The sequence below is a fragment of the Balaenoptera ricei genome, chromosome 18 (genome assembly GCF_028023285.1).
Source record: "Balaenoptera ricei isolate mBalRic1 chromosome 18, mBalRic1.hap2, whole genome shotgun sequence".
Classification (NCBI taxonomy): Eukaryota; Metazoa; Chordata; class Mammalia; order Artiodactyla; family Balaenopteridae; genus Balaenoptera; species Balaenoptera ricei.
In genome coordinates this window covers 929,608-949,795 of record NC_082656.1, presented here as the reverse complement: position 1 = coordinate 949,795, position 20,188 = coordinate 929,608, and the positions used below count along the sequence as shown (strand labels likewise).

The 20,188-nt window shown below is 52.2% G+C and overlaps 1 protein-coding gene across 2 annotated transcripts in view; it reads left to right on the top strand.

Annotated features, from left to right (window-relative positions):
* Positions 1-19,889, top strand: part of CRYL1 (crystallin lambda 1) — a 94,754-nt gene extending 74,865 nt beyond the window's left edge. For both annotated transcript variants that reach the window (XM_059903001.1, XM_059903002.1), the window contains exons 5-8: positions 42-236; positions 13,776-13,881; positions 18,868-18,974; positions 19,328-19,889. In XM_059903001.1, coding sequence (XP_059758984.1) covers positions 42-236; positions 13,776-13,881; positions 18,868-18,974; positions 19,328-19,441 — 522 coding nt within the window. In that variant the 3' untranslated portion in view covers positions 19,442-19,889. The remainder of the gene's footprint in view (positions 1-41; positions 237-13,775; positions 13,882-18,867; positions 18,975-19,327) is intronic.
* Positions 19,890-20,188: the final 299 nt, after the last annotated feature.

Sequence of the window (20,188 nt, the reverse complement as noted above, 5' to 3'; positions counted from 1 at the left end):
CGCCGTCTTCCTGACTCTCTCTGCTCTGTCTCTCTCCTAAGGTAAATCCGCCCTATTACGTCCCGTTGGTGGAGCTGGTCCCACACCCGGAGACGGCCCCTGCGACGGTGGACAGAACCTACGCCCTGATGCGGAAGATTGGACAGTCCCCGGTCAAACTCACGAAGGAGGTTGACGGCTTTGCTCTGAATCGTCTCCAGTATGCCGTCATCAGCGAGGCCTGGAGGCTCGTGGAGGTGTGTGTGCCGCCCGGTGTCCGGGCAGCCGAGCAGAGGGGGCGGGAGCCTCTGGGCACACCGTGCGGGTGGGAGAGTCAGACACTTGCTCTGTTCTGGAGACCGAGGGCAAGCTGTTCCTCTCTGTGTTTCAGAGATCCCGCTGTACGGTAGGTCACTTGGTATTCAGATGTGGTGATGGGCTCCTCTTCTTGTCCTTTCCTGTCGTTACCATGTAATTATCTCTGTGACGTGCTGCATGTTCCCACAGTCTCAGATTCTGCTCCCCGCACTCCCAGTATTATAATTTTTCAGGAGGAAAAATAAATTATATTTTGAGTAAACTTGTATCCTCTAAAGGAACAGAGTTTATTTCAAGAGCTTGAGGAAGAAACAGTGGATGATTTTTAAACTTGTTAGTAGTATGCTTGTCTCACATATAGACAGGAGATTATTTATGTATACATAAATTTATATACATATATTTACATACATGTAAATTTATATACATATATTTACATACATGTAAATTTATATACATATATTTACATACATGTAAATATATATTTACATACATGTAAATATATATGCATATGTATTTACATATGTGTAAATTTATATACATATATATTTAACATCATCCTTGAATTAAAAGATTTTAGACGTGACTTTAAAAATTGCCTGGCCACACGCACGCCCACCTGCATTTGTGTGAGGGCCCTGGTCCCTGGCAGGGAGACGTCAGGGCAGCTCCACACCTGGGAGTGGTCCAGGCTCTGCCGGTCTGGGCTCCATCCCTCACTTTCTGATGCTTCCCCAGCTTCTGCACGGGTCAGCAGCGTGCTCTGCCCACACCTGTCCTGCTGAAACTCGGCAGAGTGAGCAAGGGTCTGTCCAGGCACATGCGGCGAGAAGGGGGCTCGGGCTCTGTCATCTTCGCCTGGAATGGATTCACAGCCGCTAGTCTTGACTCCTGCGGATGCCTGGCGGTCCCAGCCTGAGACGGAACAGAGATGCTGGCCTGGGGGCACCGGATTTCAGCTTCCCAGCGCAGGATGCACGTGACCGTCCCGCAGAACCCTGGCTCTGGCGTTTGGTCACATCCCTGTTGGGTTCATCATCTGACCTGACTGCTCACACTCGCTGCAATTCTGTGTCCTCACTGTGTGAATCCAGTTAATGCTCCTACATCTTCAAGATACAGTGTTGGGATTCCCACTGTGAAGTTTTCAGCTTTAATTTCTCGGTGACCGTAAAATGTTTTGGAATGTCAATCAGTGGTAGAAGCACTGAAGTAAAAACAGCCCCTTGGAGATCTGTTTAAAATATTTCCACCGGGACTTCCCTGGCAGTGCAGTGGTAAAGAATCCGCCTTCCAATGCAGGGGACACGGGTTCGATCCCTGGTCGGGGAACTAAGATCCCACAGTCCGCGGGGCAACTAAGCCCGGGCGCCACAGCTACTGAGCTTGCGCGCCTCAACGAGAGAGCCCACGTGCCACAAACTACAGAGCCCACTGCGCTCTGGAGCCCATGCGCCACAACTAGAGAGAAGCCCACGCGCCACAACAGCAACAGAAGATCCCACATGACGCAGCTGAGACCCGACGCGGCCAAAAATATAAAGGAAATAAATAAGATAAAATAAAAATATTTCCACTTGTCTAGAGTGCAGGAACTTAATATACCGCAAGAAAAATTCACTATTACAGTGAAACGTTGCGGAGGTTTCAGGGCAACTCTTACTTTTATTTGTAAGATATCTTAGTGCCTGGAAGAGATGAAGAAAAGCCCTGCAGTTGAATTTTGCTTTCTCTCATCTAAATGAGGAACACCAACTCGAGGAAAACTTAAGAGTTGGGAAGTTTTCCTTCCTCTTCTGTTTTCTGGAAGAGATTGTAAAAGTTCTGTTGATTCTTTCTTAAATGTTTGGTCGAATTCTCCAATGAAACCACCTGGGCCTGGAGAATTCTTTTTTGGTCTTTAATTACAAATTCAACAGCTTTAGTGGTTGTAGAACCATTCAGGCTGTCTGTTTCATCTTGGACGCGTTTTGGCGGTTTATGGTTTTTGAGAAATCGGCCCGTCTCTTCTGTCGCTGAATTTATGAGCGTGAAGTTGTCAGTGGTGCCCTCTCTTCCTTTTAGAGGCTGCAGGGCCTGTAGTGACATCCCTGGGTTCATTCCTATTGTGGGTGATTCATGTCTGCTGTCTTTATCTTTGTCATGCTGGAGATTTATCAGTTTTGGTGCTTTCTTGAAGAGAAGGCTTTTTGTTTCATTGATTCCCTCCCCCTGCCCCCCCCTCCACTATGGTTTTCCTGTTTTCAGTCTCACTGACTCTGGAGGGAGGGTATCCCTTCATCCTTGCAGCCAAGCAGGAGAGAGAAGTTCTAGGAAAGACAGGGTGGGAGCTGTGTGTGTGTGTGTGTGTGTGTGTGTGTGTGTGTGTGCGTCTCCTGCACGAGCCTGTCCGTCGTGGGAACCAGGGGAGCTGAGCCAAGGTCGGGAAGAGGCTGCACAGGGCATCCATTGTGGGAGCAGGATGGGTGCCCCGGCACCAAGGGCACGTGGGCGCTCACAGCCACGCGGTCCTTTTTTCCCGGACCGTTTGGCTGCAGAATTGGGACGGAGCAGCCCTTGTTGGCTGGGAAATGCCGATGGCTATTAGTCTCGTCATCCGAGGTTAGGTCACTGGGTGACAGGATCCTGCTGGCCAGAAAAGTGATTTTCAGTCGATCTTAAGCTGACGAGCACGATAAGGGAAGTAGTGTTGTGATGACAGACTCTCGCCCAGACAACAGCTGAGCTTGTAGTGCCCGTAAATTCTTGCCCCGTTGAGGGAGGGTCCGTGGAGGCGAGCGGGAGTGAATCACGGAGCCGCCCTTGGGTTCTCAGCCCATCGGAATGTGTGGGTGGTAATGAGCTTTAAATTGCTTACCTCAGGTTTTGTTCATCCTTCTGAGAAATGTGACGTCCAGGTGATTTCTGCTCTTTGGGCCTCTGGTGTCTTGCTCAGGGGCTGTGGTCTGTGCAGGACCCTTTGAGAGAGTCCAGGCTTCCGTGGTCCAGCTTTATTCCTGGCACGAACACAACTGTTATGAGGACTGGTTTCGGCTAATAAAGTGCATCTCGAGGATCGTGTGGTAAAGTTAACAGATGAGACATTTTGTGGTAAAGCCACTCAAGGGTTTCTGTTGGATGTAATTTACGAGAGCATAGCGGTCTCTCCAGCGTATTTGAAGTCATGTCTAGATTACTTCCAATACCTAATACGACCTCAGTCATGTGTAAACAGTTGTTCATACAATGTCAGTGCTATTTAAATAGTCGTAAATAGGATGTAAAAACTGTGTAAACGGTTGCCTTTCCTAGCAAATTCAAATTTTGCCTTTTAGAGCTTTCTGGATTTTTTTTCCTGAATATTTTTGATCTACGATCGGTTGAATTCGAGGATGTGGAACCCGTGGATACAGAGGGCTGACTGTAAAACACAGGAATTAGGAGTCTTAGCACAGCAAACCACTGAGAATCATGTACTCATCAGTGACTTCAGTTTGTATATAGTATTTCAGAGTTTACAAAGTACTTTCCTTTACATTTCTCGTGATTTTCAGATTTTTTCAGATCATCCAGTCCTAAAACCATGAGAGACATATTGTTATTTTTGCCTTTACAAATTAAGTGGTTTGATCCACGTTCCCCGGCCTGGTAGGGATTCAGACCTGTGCCACCTGTGTGCCGCGGTGTCTGCATTTGTAAGTGAATATGACAATGGACTGTTCCTCATCAAGATCTGATGAGGGTTGGATGGGTTATGTATGTAGAGGGCTTAGAACGTGGCTGGCGTATACTAACGGTCGAGTAGATGTTATGGATTACAGTGATGATGGTGACAGCCATGTTTTCTGAATCCCAGAGTCCAGGGACGTAACAGCAGTCACCAGTGAGTTAGCTCTGAGCTGAAATGCTCACATGCCAGCTGCACAAGTGAGGTCCTAGGGCTGGGGATGGCAGCGTGGGCTTCACCTGGGCGCTTGTTGGAAATTCAGCATCTCAGGCCCCACCCCAGCCCTGCACAGTTGGATTCTGCATTTTATCAACCCCCTCCCCTCCCAGGGGATTCATGTGCATCGTAAAGGGGGAGGAGTCCTGGCTCACGCCCTGAGACCTCAGCCTCAGCCTTGACGTATCGAATTCCATCTGTTCTAAGATAAAATTTATTTATTTTTTTTACATTTTAACATCTTAGTTTTATTGCCAGCATTTTTCTTCCATAATGGAGCGTTAAATGCTAATTTAACTCTCGATCAATGGAGTCTTAACTTCAATGAGATACAGTATATTCTGCCATCTTTTTCAGTTGCCTTTTCTCCTTCCATGTTTTCTGTCTTTGCGTGTCTCCTGTTTCTGACCCTCTTTATCTCTGACTCAGGGCTCATAATAGATAAACATGCAGCTCTAACCACCTTTGCTTAGTGGAAAGACTCTTACACGGTCCCGATTCCTAGTCCTAGATTTATGACACTGAATACCTCTGGTTATCCCAAAAAAGATGTGAAAATTGATTTTAAAAAAAGACTTAATTCACTTTTGATTAAAACACAAACACAGCAGAACGAACGAACGCTAGGTTTTCACTGCTCCTCCAAATCAAAGCTCCCGTCCCCCGCAGCCCCCCAGATGGTATCTCCCCGTCACGCCGGCCGCAGGCTTGGCATCAGCGATCCTCATGTGGCCTTTGGTTTCCGGAGCAGGGGTGCAAACTGTAGTCTGGTTTTCCTCATTTAGTCACAGGCCTGTGAGAACAGAGTGTCCCTCCGAGGGTGACGGCCGAATCAAGCAGGCTCCTTGGGCCTGAGAGGCAGCTCTGCCGGCCACCGCGAGTCCGGTGCTCCCGGGCTGGTGCTGTAGGCTGGGCTGCGAGTTCCCAGCCTCGCCCTGAAGCTACAGCTGAACTGGAGCGAACTGCCAGCTCCTTTACGGAGGGGCCGACACCAGGGGGACTGATGGTGCTGAGCGGGGTTTGGGCGGAAGATGACCTGACACTGTAGACTCACTGCCCGAATGACGTCTTGGGTTTCTCTCACTTGGGCTGCGATCGCGCGGGGGTAGGCGGTTGTTGGATTCTGCTCTTCTTTTAGAAGCCAGTGTGAGCATGGGCCCAGTTCTCCAAGTTCAAGTTCAACCCCAGAAGTTTGCTTCTCACACATGGAGCCTTCTGAGAAGGAAGCCAGGTCAGACAGCGAGCCGCCTCGCAGCCGTCCTTTCCTGAGTCTTGGGCGGGGGGGCTTTTTCCCATGAATGTCACTCTGAGTAAGTACAGGACCTGCCAATTCTTCTGGAAGAAAAACAGCACAAACAGGTGGCGAGGATGAAGAGAAGAAAGGGCAGGCAGGCGCAGGCTGAGTCACTTGCTTTGCAGGCTTTGGGGTCAAGGAAGGCTGCAGAGACTCGTGGCCCGAGTGGCCCGACAGGAGAAAGCATGTTCAGAGCCGTGCTTCCGGGCAGGTGGAAGGTGGGGCTCTTTTAGAAGTTTTTATTTAGAGAGAAGGTGTTGGAAACAGCAGGACCGCTTAAGGCTTGGCTTCCCTGGAGCGGGGCCAGTAGGAAAAAGCTGAGGCTCGAGCAACATGTTACGGAAGAGACCTCGGCGACACCCATCGGCGTACTTGGCAAGAAGAGTCATGTACCCATCGGCGTACTTGGCAAGAAGAGTCATGTAGAAGGGGTGAAGGGCAGTTAAGGGCGCCAAGAAAGAGCCCGGCTCCTGCCCTCTGCACCACACCCTCAGCTGTAGGATTTTCTACGTTTTATGTCTTTTAAAATTTAAACTTAAAAGTTTAGGGCTTGCGAATTCCCTGGCAGTCCGGTGGTTCATACTCTGGAGATTTCACTGCCGAGGGCCTGGGTTCACTCCCTGGTCGGGGGACTGAGATCCTGTAAACCACACGGCTCGGCCAAAGAAAGAAAGAAAGAAAGAATAAAGAAATAAAAAATAAATTTATTTCTAAAAAAAACCGTAAACATTTTTTTTGGGGGGTGGGGGGAGGCCTTGCTGCACGCCTTGCTGGATCTTAGTTCCCTGACCAGGGATTGAACCCAGGCCCTCGGCAGTGAAAGCGCCGAGTCCTGACCATTGGACCGCCAGGGAAGTCCCTAGGTTTTTTCCTCAAAGAAGTGAAGTGTCTGAGTGCATTTCCTCATGGTTGCCTTTTCCTCCCCCAGCTCTGAGCCTCGGTCCTTCCAGGAAGGCTTCCTGCACCGCTGGGTGCCCTGCTTTGTGTTCATCTGCTCCAGGGTCCACGAGTCTTACGACTGCCCGTCGCCAGGCGCCCTAGGTCAGAATTCACCCATCGAAACTTTTTCTAAGACGTTTTCCTGCCATCTCTGCATTATTTATTGTACCTCCTGAAAACATAACCTCGACAAGGCTGAGGGAACTGTCTTCCCCCGGCCCCTGGAGCTCACCTTCCAGCCCTGGCCCATGTCCCTGTTGCCCACCTGGCCTCTGTCTTGCCTTCCGAAGCCTGGGTCAGCCTGTCTGTGGCAGGAAGTCCATCCCCAGAGGGCACTGAAGAGTTCCCGGGGTTCCAGCTGCTCGAGCTCTTTCTCCCGCGGCGTTCACCGAGCCTGCCGTGGGCCCAGCTGCACTGTCGTCCTCCTTAGCTTAGCCTGCTTCTCGGGGGACGCATCAGCTGGGACTACAGGCCCTTTGGAGCAGGTGTGTCACCCCCTTCACGAGGACCATCCTCCAAATGAATCGAGACCTGCTTTCTCGGCTGTAAGTTGGAAGAGCCTCCTATCAGCGGCCTTCCGTTCGGAGGCAGATGGAGAGGGAGGCGTTTCTCATTACAGGGCAGCTCTGGAAGGACACCAGGGTCTCAGCATTTTAAGAAGCCCCAGAACTATATCAGAAGCCACACCTGTGGCTCAGCAAGTGTTTCATGTCGTTCACTGACCACTGGGAGGCGATCAGATTCACGAGAGGCCACTCCTGGCCGACGTGTGCTGGGCCGTGCGTGACACCCGTGGGAGTGCAGGCGCGGCCGGGAGGCGGGGGGCGCCTCGCTGCAGAGGCGTGTCTGAAGCTCCTGCGGGTGGGTGCGTTGTGTGCGTGGAGCTGGTCCGTCCGGCTCTCCCGAGGTTCCCTCCTGCGTGGGGAGGGCCTGGCCCGGCTGCAGCCCGCAGGCTTGGACAGTCTCTCTCAGGGCGGTACAGCCGAGAGACTTGATCTGCTGGCTGGGAATCATCAGTTAATTAGAACTCTCCCAGCAGCGATGGCCTGTAAGAAGTAGACCGTTTTTGTAGTAGTATTTACCCTTTTATGGGAGGTTGTTTTCTGAGTAGCCACACTGGCCAGCAGCAAAACCCTACTGAAAGGAGAGATCCTGCTGACTTACTGTTTTAGAGGCAACTCCAGCCCCATCAACAGATAAACATAATGGAAACACCAACCACATGCTCAATTAAAAACACCTGCTTGGCATGCCTGGGGTTACTTCAGCAGTGTTTAAGGTAAAAGCACCTGTGCTAGTATTCTAACCACTCTAAAAGAAAATCAGGGACTTCCCTGGCGGTGCAGTGGTTGAGACTGCACCTTCCAGTGGGGAGCTGGGGTCCCGCATGCCTTGGGGCCGGGAAATCAGGGCATGGGGCACAGGCAGTATTGTAGCAAGTTCGCTGAAGACTTTTAGGGTGTTCCACATCCCAAAAGAAAAAAAAAAATCTTTAAAAAGGAAAAGAAAATGAAATGAAACGCTGTCACTCTAACACCTGACTGCTAATCCTCACCCACAGGTAATCGGGCAGTGATGGGTTTCAGCTCCTCTGGTGTGAGCTGGAAAGTTAACAGGCAGGGCCGGGGAGGGCGGCGCCCCCGGTGGAGGACGGCGCCCCCGGTGGAGGACAGAGGTGGAGAGAAGGCGTCCCCAGGAGAACAGGTAGAGAAGCAAGGCTGTAGGTGACCGCTGGGGCAGGGAGCCTGAGGCCCGGCCATCCTGCTTCCCCGAGGTGCAGGCCCTGGAGGTGCGAAGCTCTGCGGGTGGTCGTGAGGGGCAGGCGGCGACGGGCCGTGTGTGCCTCGGCGTGGAGGCTGAGGGCTTCCGCTGCTTGGCGCCGACCTCTCTGTCAAGAGCTCCGTTCCCGGACGACCCCAGTTACGTCTCCGCCACCTCACCGAGCCCTGGTGTGCTTACGTTTGCACGAACGGATGCCTTGTGCTGTGGCTGTATTTAAGGTCCAGACCTTTTCTTTGTTTTGGACTCATAATACTGGTGTTTTTCTCCCTGAAAGCTTTGTTACAAGCGCAGCAAAGTAAGAAAAATCACACGAGGGTGTCACTGCCGCGGCCCAGACAGCTCTGGACTATCCCTCGGATTACGACAAACTCTTTCCCTTCTTTCCTTTTCATTTTTTGGTCTCTTTCCGCTAAAAGCTTTATTCTTAAAAATACTCAAAGGGAAAATACCGCTTATGTTCCCTACCCTGAGTCAAATTGCTTTTATTTTTCTGCGTTCTTGTCTAGTCTCTGTTAAGAATACTTTGCTCGAGTTTTTATTCATTTCTAATGGCTTCATGAGATTTCATTTCACTGACCCTTTTGAAAAAATCTAATCTTTTCGCCTGCTGTGGGTTGTTTTAAGGTCATTTCAAGTTTTCTGCCGCACGATGCCTCTTTGCACAGACGGTCTCCTCCTCTGGCGCCTTCTTCCCCCAGAACAATCCGGGCAGTGGGATCGCCCCGTCGGGCCGGACACCTGCCGAGGATGCGGCCCCGTCTGCCCCTCACTTCCCAGTGGCCTGGCCGGGACCGTCCACCCCGAGCTCTGGTCTCCTTGCCCTGCGTCCCCTCTGAGGCGCTGGATGCGGGGGTTTGATGCGTATGAGTCAGTGTCCTGTTGCATCAGCTAAACGTGTTCAGTCAGCTCTTCTCCAGGGTCGCACGGTTTGCCTGTGTCATCCCGCAGGAACGGCCCCGCCCCGCTTCCAGGAAAACACATGGTGCTGAGCGGCTCACAGACCCGACAGCCTCTGGGTGACAGCGGGGCAGCGCTTAGCAGTCTTCCCTTTTTCACCTATGAAAGCCCTGTCCTTGCCTCGCCTTTTCCCTGGAAGGAAGTGTGGGTGGGGACGGGCGGATCAGGGCTTTGTCACTCTTGCTCCGGAGCCAGTTTTCATATTGCCTGTGGGAGACACAGTGCTTAGTGAAGAGTGTAAAAAACAAAGACGTGCAAGCATACGTGAGTGGAAGGAACTAACTCATGGTTCTAGCTGGTTTCTCGTGAGAAAAACCCGACTCCTCATCATCGGATAGTCCTTAGTTTAAACTCCACCATCAGTGACTACGTTATTACTCTGTACCATTTGTTCATAAGGGCTGCAGGGATGGACTTTCTAAAGAAGAGTCCAGTGCCCCGACTCGGGCTTGACTATCTCTGCACCGGGGTCACTGGCGTCTGGCTTGACACTGAACGTCTCTGGGGATCGGGGGCTAAGCCTGAGGTGGCCTCTTTCTCTGTAACCCCTTCTCCTGGGCCTCTGATGGGGGGTGACGCTGGACCAGCACAGGCTTCCTTCACGCCTTTGGATGTTGCATTTCGTCATCTGACACACTAAAGCTTTTTTTGTCTCAGTTAAGACGTTGGATTGAAGCCTGGACAGCTCTGGTTGGGGGAACCTGTATATAACCTCATCCAGATTCCTGGGAGGCAGGTCTGTTCCGCGTGGTGATGGTGCTGGCCAAGGTGGAGAAGTGTTTGCACAAGAGAAACTTGAAAATTCAGGACCAAGTGTGGTGAAAAGTAGAGCAAAACAAAGTAGAAGATCAAACGCTGGGAAATAGTAAAAAAGAACCAGACAAGGAAAGATGGCATGAGAAACGTGAGAAAAGCAAGTGAATATGAGGCCATGCCAAAAATATGTGCATTGAACAAGAAAATTTAATATGGGAAGGGGGTGATTAGAAGGAAGAATGTTTCTGTGCAGCCGGTCATCAGTAGAGGAAACAGTCCCAGGGCTCCTCCTTCAGCAGATTTTGCATTCCTGAGCTACGCAAGACCCCCGCCGCCTCCCCCTTCTTCCACGTCCCCCCGAAGGACAGGCCGAGCACCATGGTCGTTATTTTAGTGGTGTCTTCCCATCCTCCTCTCCCTGCTCACAAAGTGCCAGGCCCAGGATGCCCAAGGGTGAGGACTGTGCTTTGAACTTCCACTCTGTCCCCTGTGAGGTTCAGCTGGGCTGGGCCAGAGGGCCGGTCATTCAGTCACACACAGGTTGCCCGTGTTTCTGTGAAGGTGTTTTATAGATGTGATTAGCAGCTACAGTCAGTTGACTTGAATAAGGAGATTACTCTCAATAATCTGGGCAAACTTCATCCAATCAGTTGAACAGCCTTAAGGGCAGAGCTGAGGTTTCCACCGGCGGCTCCCGCCGGGGATCTCAGATGAGCCGGTGTCCACACGCCGATTCTTTGGCGTAAATCTCTTGGCGTATCTATAACTGAGTGGTTCTGTCTCTCTGGTGGGACCCTGACCGATACATCCCAGACCTTTCATTGCACTTGAAGTTTGCACCTTGCTTGTGGGCGGCAGTCTGGGAACCTCCTGTGAGCACGCCAGGTGCAAAGTGTATGCCCAGGCCGTGGGTGTGTGTTGGTGGATTGTGGAGAGTTTTTAGACTTTAGCTAAAGGAGGTGAGTTGAGGCAGGAGGTGTTCAGTGAAGGGGCTCCTGCCCACTCTGGCTGGGATCTCCTCACCAGGGGTTTTTCAGGACGTGATACAAACCACCTTTTGAACTAGCAGTGATCATAGTATTCATTGCTCTGTCTGAGATTTAGGAAACTTTTAACCGCTTGGGCCTTTTCCTTGTACGTGTGACTTGAGAATTTTACCACGAGATAGAGGTATACTGACCCCCCAGGCACACTGGAATGAGGGGGTTTCAGTGCTCAGACTGCTGCGGGGGTCCTGTCTCTATCCAGGGAGTCATCACCAGATCCATTCAACTCAAGCGCTTGGCCTGCCTTTTATGCCATCGCAAGGATTTATTTAGTTATTATTGATAATGTTAACATCTAGGCCACAGGTGGCACTAAGGCTCTGGGTGGAGTGGAGCTCATAGCACAACTTGACCTTCAGAATATCCCGAACATGAAGCTTTAGTTCTGTGCTGAGTGCAGCAGGGATGAACCCGGGCATTTGCCTCAGCGACATGGAACCCTAATCAGTGAGCATCTTGGCTGAATTTCTCATGGCCGTTTCTTTTCTTTGGATTTAGCTTCTGGGTAAAAAGTCAAGCTTAGAGAAATCTGCCTCAGAAAATTCAAATGGGGCAGAAAGAAGCAGTTAGGAAGAGGAAATATTAAAACTTTTTCTCTTTTCTAATTTGTTCAGCTAATGAATAGCAACTGGTAAAAAACTGACCACCCTCCGTGGGTGAAGCAGGAGTGAAGGAAGTGCGGGTCCTCTCCAGTGTGAGGGCGTCGGGTGATGGAGAAGCCCTCTAACGCTTTGATCAGTCGGGTCACTGTTAGCGCTCACGACGCTTACAAATCGAAACTTACTCTGGGTGGCTCCCTGTGTGGGTATTTTGAAATCTTTGGAAGTCAGCTCTGAAAGTACTGCATACAGTTGTGGGAGAAGAGAGTCAAGGCAAACACCGTCACAGGCCCAGGCTGGCTTCCAGGTCCGCATCCTTCCCAGTTTGGTGCTGGAATGGAAACTCTAGGCTGTTGGAATGTTGACCTGGGGGCCAGGGCTGAGGGAGGGTCCGCAGCCCCCGCGTGGCTGCCTTTCACGGCGCTCCCGAGCCTTGGGTGCGGGAATGCCTTGGCAGCTGGCTTTGGGTGGCCTGGGGAGAGGACCGGGAGCCACCCTTCCTGCCCAAGACATGGCGCAGAGGGAGCGAGGGAGAGAGGCGGCGGGACCCTGCGGACCAGCAGTCGTTTCTTGGTGGTTCTGGGTGGCACCACGGGCCTTGTGTTCAGTGTTTCCTCCTGGTGCCGATGCCCCGCCCCCAGCTCTGCCACCAGGAGGGGAGGGCGGGCGACTGGTGAGTATCTGAGTGAACTGAGTTGCTTTGCTCTCATTAGCAGTCAGATGAACCCAAGGATGGTCTAGAACTAATAGGAAGCCCCAGGTCGGCGCCAGCTGGGGACAGCGACACGGGTGCAGGCACGTCGGCTCCCAGTGGAGGACGCGCCAGGCCGCGGCTCTGCAGTCGTTTACGGTGGAAATTAAGACAGCCCAGATGTTCACCAACAGTAGGATGGACGAGGAAGCCGCGAGGATGGACGCCTTCAGCGACACACGACTCTGGTGAATCTTAAAAGCGTGAGGTGGAGTGAAAGACGCAAGTCAGAAAAGAACGCACTGTGAATCCGTCTCCAAGAAGATGAAAAACAGGCAGAATGCAGACTCCATGTTTCAGGAATGTGGAGGAAGGAATGGTTATTACGGAAGTCAGGATGTTTGCCTCTGGGCGAGTCAGGAAGCCGGCCGGGCGTGCTGGAGGGGCCGCGCTCTCAGCTCCGCGTGCGGCTCCGCGCGTCCCCACGTGTCCCCACGTGTCACACGCGCGTGCGCACGTGTGCAGCCACGCGGAAAGGGCTTCTCACCCAGGGTCCTGAGTCGCCCCGAATCACCCCTGCCCTGCGTAGGCCCCCAGCCCCCCCAGCCGCGCAGACGCCCACGGGGGCCTGAGGGGCTGTTTTCTCCCCAGGCAGCTGGGCCGCAGGGGTGTGGGGCGCGCGGGCCTCGTGGCGGCCTGGACTCTGGCGGTGGAGCCCCCGGCGGCGCGGGGCGAGGGGGGTGGGGGGGGAGGGGGGAAGGGAGGGCGCCGCGCGGGGGGCGTGTGCGCGCCTGGGCTGAGGGTCCAGGCGGACCGCGTCCTCCACACCCGACTCCCTGTTCCCGAAGCGGGGCCTCTCCACGTGGAGGAAGCCGCTCCGGAAACCAGAGCTGGAGACTTCGCAGCCCCCCCTGCCAGCCTGGCCGCGGGGCGTGCCACCTCCCCGCCCGGCCCGTTTCCCTCTCCCGGCGGCCGTGCGGGTCATCACCTCGCGTCCCTGCTCCTTCCGCAGGCGAACGCGTGGAGGGTAGGGCCGTGTGAGCAGCGCACACACACACACACACACACACACTGCTCTAAGCTGCCTTGCATCAAAGAATAGCACCTTTTTACGAATGCATCAAAAGCTGAGCACGGCCGGGCTTGCAGGCGGACGAAGCCTGGAGGACGGCTCTGCAGCTCTTCCGACAGCCCCAGGCCTTAGGCAGACGTGCAGAGAAGCCTTCCGACGGGACGAGGGTGGTAGGTTAGAGAAGGGGGGACAGTGGGGGGGCCGGAGGTTGAATCGGTATCCGACCATTTCACAGCGCACTCTCCTTTCAGGACCCGTTTGTGTACTGCAGTTCTGTGACGCCGCGTTTGATGAAGCCTGTGGCAGTGCTTTGCAGAGAATTGTGGGGTCCCGCTCTAGAGAAGTCAGGATGAGAATGACGGTAATGAAACGGTCTTTCCCGAGGACTCACCACCTTGCCGGCCCATTCTCTCCACTTAGGAAGGAGTAGTGTCCCCGGGCGACCTTGACCTCGTCATGTCGGACGGCCTGGGCATGCGGTACGCGTTCATCGGGCCCCTGGAAACCATGCACCTCAACGCCGAAGGTAGGCTTCCGTTCCGTCGCGTCCAAGGTGGGATTCTGTGCGGTTCAGTGCTTTCATGGTTTTGTAATGGTCAATCTTGCCTTTCCTTACAACTGAATAGAAACAGTGTCGCGCAGGAGATAGCGGCCAGTCCGTCATTCACAGGGAGGGGCTGAGGTGAAAGTCCACGTGGGCTCCACGCACCTCCCCGTGGCAAGAGCTGGGGGGCGGGGGCGGGGGCGAGATGCTGCCGACACCGCCAAGGACCCTCCAGCCTGAGGAAGACAGAGCTGTGTTTCCTGAGAACGATGGTGAAGTGCTTTACAGAGGCAAGAAGAAGAAATAGGATTGGGGACGTGACCACCGGAACCTCGACTGCACACCCCTTTGCCCAAATAGGAGCAGCTTCTGGGCGTGTTTGCTGAGCGTGGGTCTCCTTCCAGAAGGCGGGGGAGGCCTGAGGGAGGGGCTTCTGCGGGAGAAGGGCTGGTGACAGCTAGGGGGACACGCCTGGCTGGCAGCTGCCCCAGAAGCCGACCTCCAGGGGCTGGGGGAGTAGGTGAGAGCCAGTGAGCTGGTGACACTGAAAGAAAAATAACTTGAGCAGGGGAGACTCTCCCAAGAATGAAACTTTCAGCCAGAGTTTAATCAACTGGAAAAAACGACGTCATTTGAAAAACAAGCAATAAAACCTACAACAAATTAAGACAAAATAAATTTTAAAAGCTATGCATAAAAATCTGGGAAAATGTCACCTAAATGTTATTACTGCTGCTGTCTCTTGGTGCTGAAATGATGAGTAACTTATTATCCTTGTGCTTTTTTATGTTGTCATAAATTTGTACAATTTTTGTGTATTGTTTTAAGCATTAGGTTATTAACTTGTGAAACTTGAGTACAAAGAGAAAACAAATGTTGTGTTCAGCTCCATGGTCTACATTTAACGAACGTGTTGAGAAACTGGAGCATATCCAGAGGAAGGTGACCGGAGTAGTATGTGTCTGTCTGTCTGTCTGTGTCTTTTGTGGGGCTGGAGCTAGAACAGAAGACCGGAAACGGCCGGAGGAACTTTCTAGAACCTGGAGCTGATGTGCGGAGAGGCCCTGCTGTGAGAGGGGAGCTGAGTGGCCGGAGGCTGGTGCCCACCTGCCAGACGCTTGGGTTGAGGGGAGACTCCTGCAGTGAGGTCGGGGGGCGGGGGCCGGAGTAGGTGACCCCTGGGAGTCTGTTGGACGTAGATTTTAGAGTTCCACGGTGTTTCCCTGTTAGTTCAGTCACTTCTCACCACAGTAATTGGTGGAATATAGTTTCCAGTGAGTGAGTCAAGCAGTTTCCTAGATGCGTTGGTGCCCAGCTGCACACGTGTGTGCCCAGAAGCGGTTCAGTAGGGGACGGTTCTCCCCGGGGCGGAGCGGGGAGAGGGGCAGCGCAGAGAGCAGCGAGCAGGGGTTCCCACGCTCGCTCATTAAAATGAAGTCTTGGAAAATTTCAAATGCAAAATTTCAAATGCTTTTTTCAACCAGAACCTTAAAAGTGAGGAACGTATTTAAGCATTTGAAATGGATGTAGACACTGCCTGGTAACCGTCATGTTTTTCTTTTTCTTTCTTCCTTTTTTTTTTTTTTTTCTTGAGAAAAATAAGATAATTCAGGTATCACGAGAAATCTATAGGGAGAGACTGAGAACAGCTTTAACTCTCAAACAAATAGAAACAGAAGCCGATGAAACCAGAAACTCAAGAATCAAATAGTGTGCAGACAGGAAGGAGGCCCACAGCAATTTTTCAAACAAAGCAGAAATGATAAGAAAACCTAATTGGCTTAATATGATAGTGGTGGATGGATGTAGTTTTCAACTTCAGAGCATTCCAAAGACCAGAGTTAGACAGTTTTGAGATCTGGCTTGGCATCAATGGAAATGTTCGTTATTCCTCACAGTGTCACCAGAATATATCAAGAATTCTTCCTTTTGGATATAGTTTTATATAAAGCCAACATCTCAGGTTAAGGCTAGTTACTAGTCTTTAAAAGCTACAGTTTATCTGGAAGTGGTAGAGGTATTTTAGAATTTGTTTTTAATCTAATAAAATAGCACCTGAGAAACAGGAGGCCAGCATGCCTACTCCGTTTGGCTACTTTTTAAGGCGGCGCCGGCTCTCAGAGTGGTGGGTCTGGCTGGTGGAGCCAGCCAGCGCCCCGCTGACCTGCAAGCTAGATGACCTTGGCACGTCGGTTCACTGCACCTCAGTTTCCCCACCTGTAAAATGGGTATAGCAGCAGTGACCCCCCCCCCCACAGGGGTGACATGAGAATACACGGCGTGCAGCCGCTGGGCTCAAGTTAGAAACCAGTGAAATGAGCTAAATCTAATTTCATGAGAATCTGTTTTCTGCCCCCCCCCATCTTTTCTTATTCCGTATAAGCATCTCTTAAGAAGGTAGGTTCAGAGTCTTCTAAAAAGCTAAGCTCTATGAGTTTTTGGAAGAGGGTGTTGTTGACAGAGCAGAGGGCATGGATGTAAAGAAGATATGGGGGAAGGGCAGACTCGTGGGATAAAAGGTGAAGTGTTTTTTTTTCCTTTCCATTTTCTTTCCTTCTTTTTTTTACATAGTTATTTATTTATTTATTAGGCTGTGTTGGGTCTTAGGTGCAGTGCGCAGGCTTAGTTGCCCCGCGGCACGTGGGACCTTAGCTCCCCAACCAGGGATGGAACCCGCGTCCCCTGCATTGGAAGGTGGATTCTTAACCACTGGATCACCAGGGAAGTCCCTAATTTCCATTTTCAGTGAAATTGTTATTCTAGAATTATTCCCACTCAGTTCACCTTTCATGGTGTAGAGAAGCCAAAATTATCGTTGGAAATATTTAAAAGCCTCCTTTTTTACTCTCTAATGGAAGGGGATGTGTTGCAAATAATAGTAAGAGTGATACCTTCACTGGAAAGTTGTCAATAAGGCACACCGCAGATCCTGACTGTAAGTCACTGTGAACTTCCTGTGTCTGGAGCGAGTGGAGGCTCCCAGCCTCGCCACAAACAACGGGCTGTTTATCCTGAGAGCTGAGTGCATCTTATAGAAAGTGTTTTTATGCTAATGAGACTGAAGTTTTCATTGGTTTTGGGGAGAAGTTATGGACTGTAAAGAGTTTCACCATATTTTATTCTGTTCTGAAGAAATAAAAGCCCTTTTAAAACTACAAATTGTATAAAAGGCAGTAGGGAAAAAAGGTTCTAGAAAGCCCCTGGGAGACTCAGATGACTTCACCAGGGCAGTGAAAGAGGGACACTCGTTCAGAAAACGTAAAGTAACCCAGAGGTGAAACACAGCACCTGAATTGAGTCCCGTGGCTTATTGCTGGGGGTTGGGGGCCGGGGCAGCTTGTTTCTCCGAAAGTGGGTGAGTTCGCAGCTGCAGCACATCTGCCTGATCTTTTCTCACTCAGTCTCTCCAGCTTATTCGGTTCAGCGTCTCTGCTTCCCAAACACGAGTAAGCTGCATTTGTGTCTGGATTTTATCACCTTGAGTTTGAATAAACCAACAAATAGGCACAGTGAAGTAAATATTTAATTTCCAAAAGTGAATAAGTGTCTGGGGCGTTTTCCATGTTCCAGAGATGCTGAGCCATCCAAGAGAACTGGGGGGGTGAGGGGGGCCTTCCTGAGCTCTGGACCATCCCCTGGTGCTTCCGGTAAACACAGTGAAACCCCTCTTCTTAAAAGGGAGCGCCCACCACTTAATTGCAGGTGCTAACGTCAGAAAGGTAGCATTTTCGAATTCTCACCCTTCGAACCACTTTCTCTCCTAAGACAAAGTGGGTATCATTTTATCACCCTCAGAGAGAAGGCAAACGATTTGGGACAAATGCAGTTGAAATCAGCGAATTTAGGCTTTCACATCAGTGTAGATGCACCAGAACTAACCCCACAGAAGTTGTTTTTCTTTTTTAAGGCGTATCTAGTGGAGATCATTTTTATTTTAAATGAATCACGCAGTTTTCGTGGGGTCGGTGAGGGCCCAGCTCTGGATCTCTGCAAATCCTGCAGTTTTGTTTGTTCCCTTGTTATCTTTTTAGCCTGACTGACCAACTGCTGAGTCTCTCTGGTTTTGAGAGAGGTTGGCAAAGGGCCAGCGCAGCTCAGCGGCTCCGGGGCCAGGCTCTGGGGCCAGGCTCCCGATGCGACCTGCCTGGCGGGCAGGAGGGAGGGATGGGGGGGGGGGGGGAGGGCCACGCTGTGTGCCGATTGGCCAGTCCAGCAAGCCCGCCCCGCGTGTGGGCAGCTGACGGGCTTCCTCTTGGAGTCGGCCTCTGCCACGCTGCCCGCGCGCTGCTCCTAAGTGCGGAGCTTCCCCCCCGCCCTCAGGATGAGCCTCTTCTCCATGTGCTTCTCCACCAGAATCCTAGGGCTCCATCTTCGATTCAGGGCCCGGAAGCCGCGGGCCTAGTGGGAAGTCGTGTGGCCGGGGCTCAGATGCAGGTCAGGGCGGGTGGCTGGCGGCGCCCTAACCGAGCGGCCACAGCCGAGCCAGCCCCTGGGGTGAAGAGCCCGTGTTAAGGCTGCCGCTGCCCGGTGGGTCAAGTGCCAGCTAGAATCCAGGGATAAGAGCGGAGTGGGCAACGGATTTAGTTGAACTTGACATCTTTGGTTCTTAGAAAATGCATTCGAGCCATGTACACAAGTAACCTCATAGGTGCATTGTTGAAGGAGACGCTTGTGGTGAAAACAGGATTAATGTGATAGTCGAGGAATCAAAGCAGGAACGTGGGCCGACCCAGCGTCCCTGAGAGGCGCTGACCCAGGCCTGGAGGTCGGGTCGCTTCTCGGGCCTTTATTGCCGAGAAAAGCTTGAGTAGTGAGCCCAGGGCCGCTGACCGGGGTGCATTTCCCACCCGCAGCCCTGCTTCACCCACGGGAGGGTGAGCCCAGGGCAAGACTCTCCAGACACATTCTTGGTTTGAGCGTAAACAGAAGTTCTCTGACTTGGGGATTCTTGTTTTCTTCTGCTTCCAGGTATGTTAAGCTACTGTGACAGGTACAGCGAGGGCATGAAACATGTCCTAAAGACTTTTGGACCCATTCCAGAGTTTTCCGGGGCCGCAGCTGAAAAAGTGCACCAGGTGCGTAGACTCCGTGCCGGTGGAAGGCAAGGATTCGTTTGTAGCCGGGCTCTTTGCCTTCACTCTGAGGTTCCAGGTTCCTGACTGTCCATAGCCCCATCAGGGTCTCAGGGGACCCTCCGAGCCGTGTGACCAAGGAACTGGCAGCTCATTTTGACTCGTCTGAGGGAACCGTCGGCCCCTCTGGATTTGGAAAGTTATGTTACTTGAGGGTTTGCCAGGCTTCTTTTGTCTCTGAAAGCAGATTCAGAGTTTGCATAAATAGGAGTAATTTCCCTCCTGCTAAGTTAGTTGCTCTTCATGCTTCTTTCCCCTTTTCCCCTCTTGTCTGTTCTTTTCTTTCCTGTTCCCAGGCCATGTGCGTGAAGGTTCCAGATGACCCGGAGCACTTAGCTGCCAGGAGGGAGTGGAGGGACAGATGCCTCATGAGACTCGCCAGACTGAAGAGCCAGCTGCAGCCCCAGTGAAGCCTCGTGCGACCACTGCCGCCCGTGCTGGAGCCCGTTCGCTGGAAGCACGAGCCCCTGTCACGGGGCCCAGAGACGCTGGGAGGCCTTGGGATCCCAGCAGGCAGAGGCCCGACTTGCTCTCCACTAGGCAGGCGCCCCGGTGGACGGGGCGGTGCCCCAGACTGGGGGTCAGAGCAGCACTGAGGTCTGCGGGCTGGAACCCCTGCCACCAGGGCAGGCGAGAGAGCAAATCCTCTGAAGATTTTACCATTTATTTCCCGTGTGATTACATGTGGATACATTTCATAGCCAGTGATCGTAGTTTCAAGTTATTTTAATCTGCTGCAAAATAGTTTTATAATTATTTTCTGACCTCTTGTTGAGTACTCTGCGGCCCTGCATTTATGAGGCAACTCCCTTCACTTTCTTGATGCTTATTCCAAATAAAAGCGTTTGATTCCATAAAGACGTCTTTCCCTTCTGTTCTCTCTGCGCAAGTCGGTGATCCTGATGACGGACGTTATCTCGAGTGACCACGGTCGAGTCGTAAGCCGATCCTTTGTTCAGAGCCCTCTGTCATTCGGGGACAACCCCCAGTTTGGGCCAGTGCTTCCCACGGCGCCGCGGTCGGGTGTGCTTGGGAAGCCCCTTCTGGGGGTGGCGTGCACCCCACCGACGCCGCCCCAGCGAGCGCGTGACCAATGACACGGCCTGCCGTCTCCGGCCGTGAGCAGGACGAGGGTGACCCTGGGCTGTGGAGGCCGC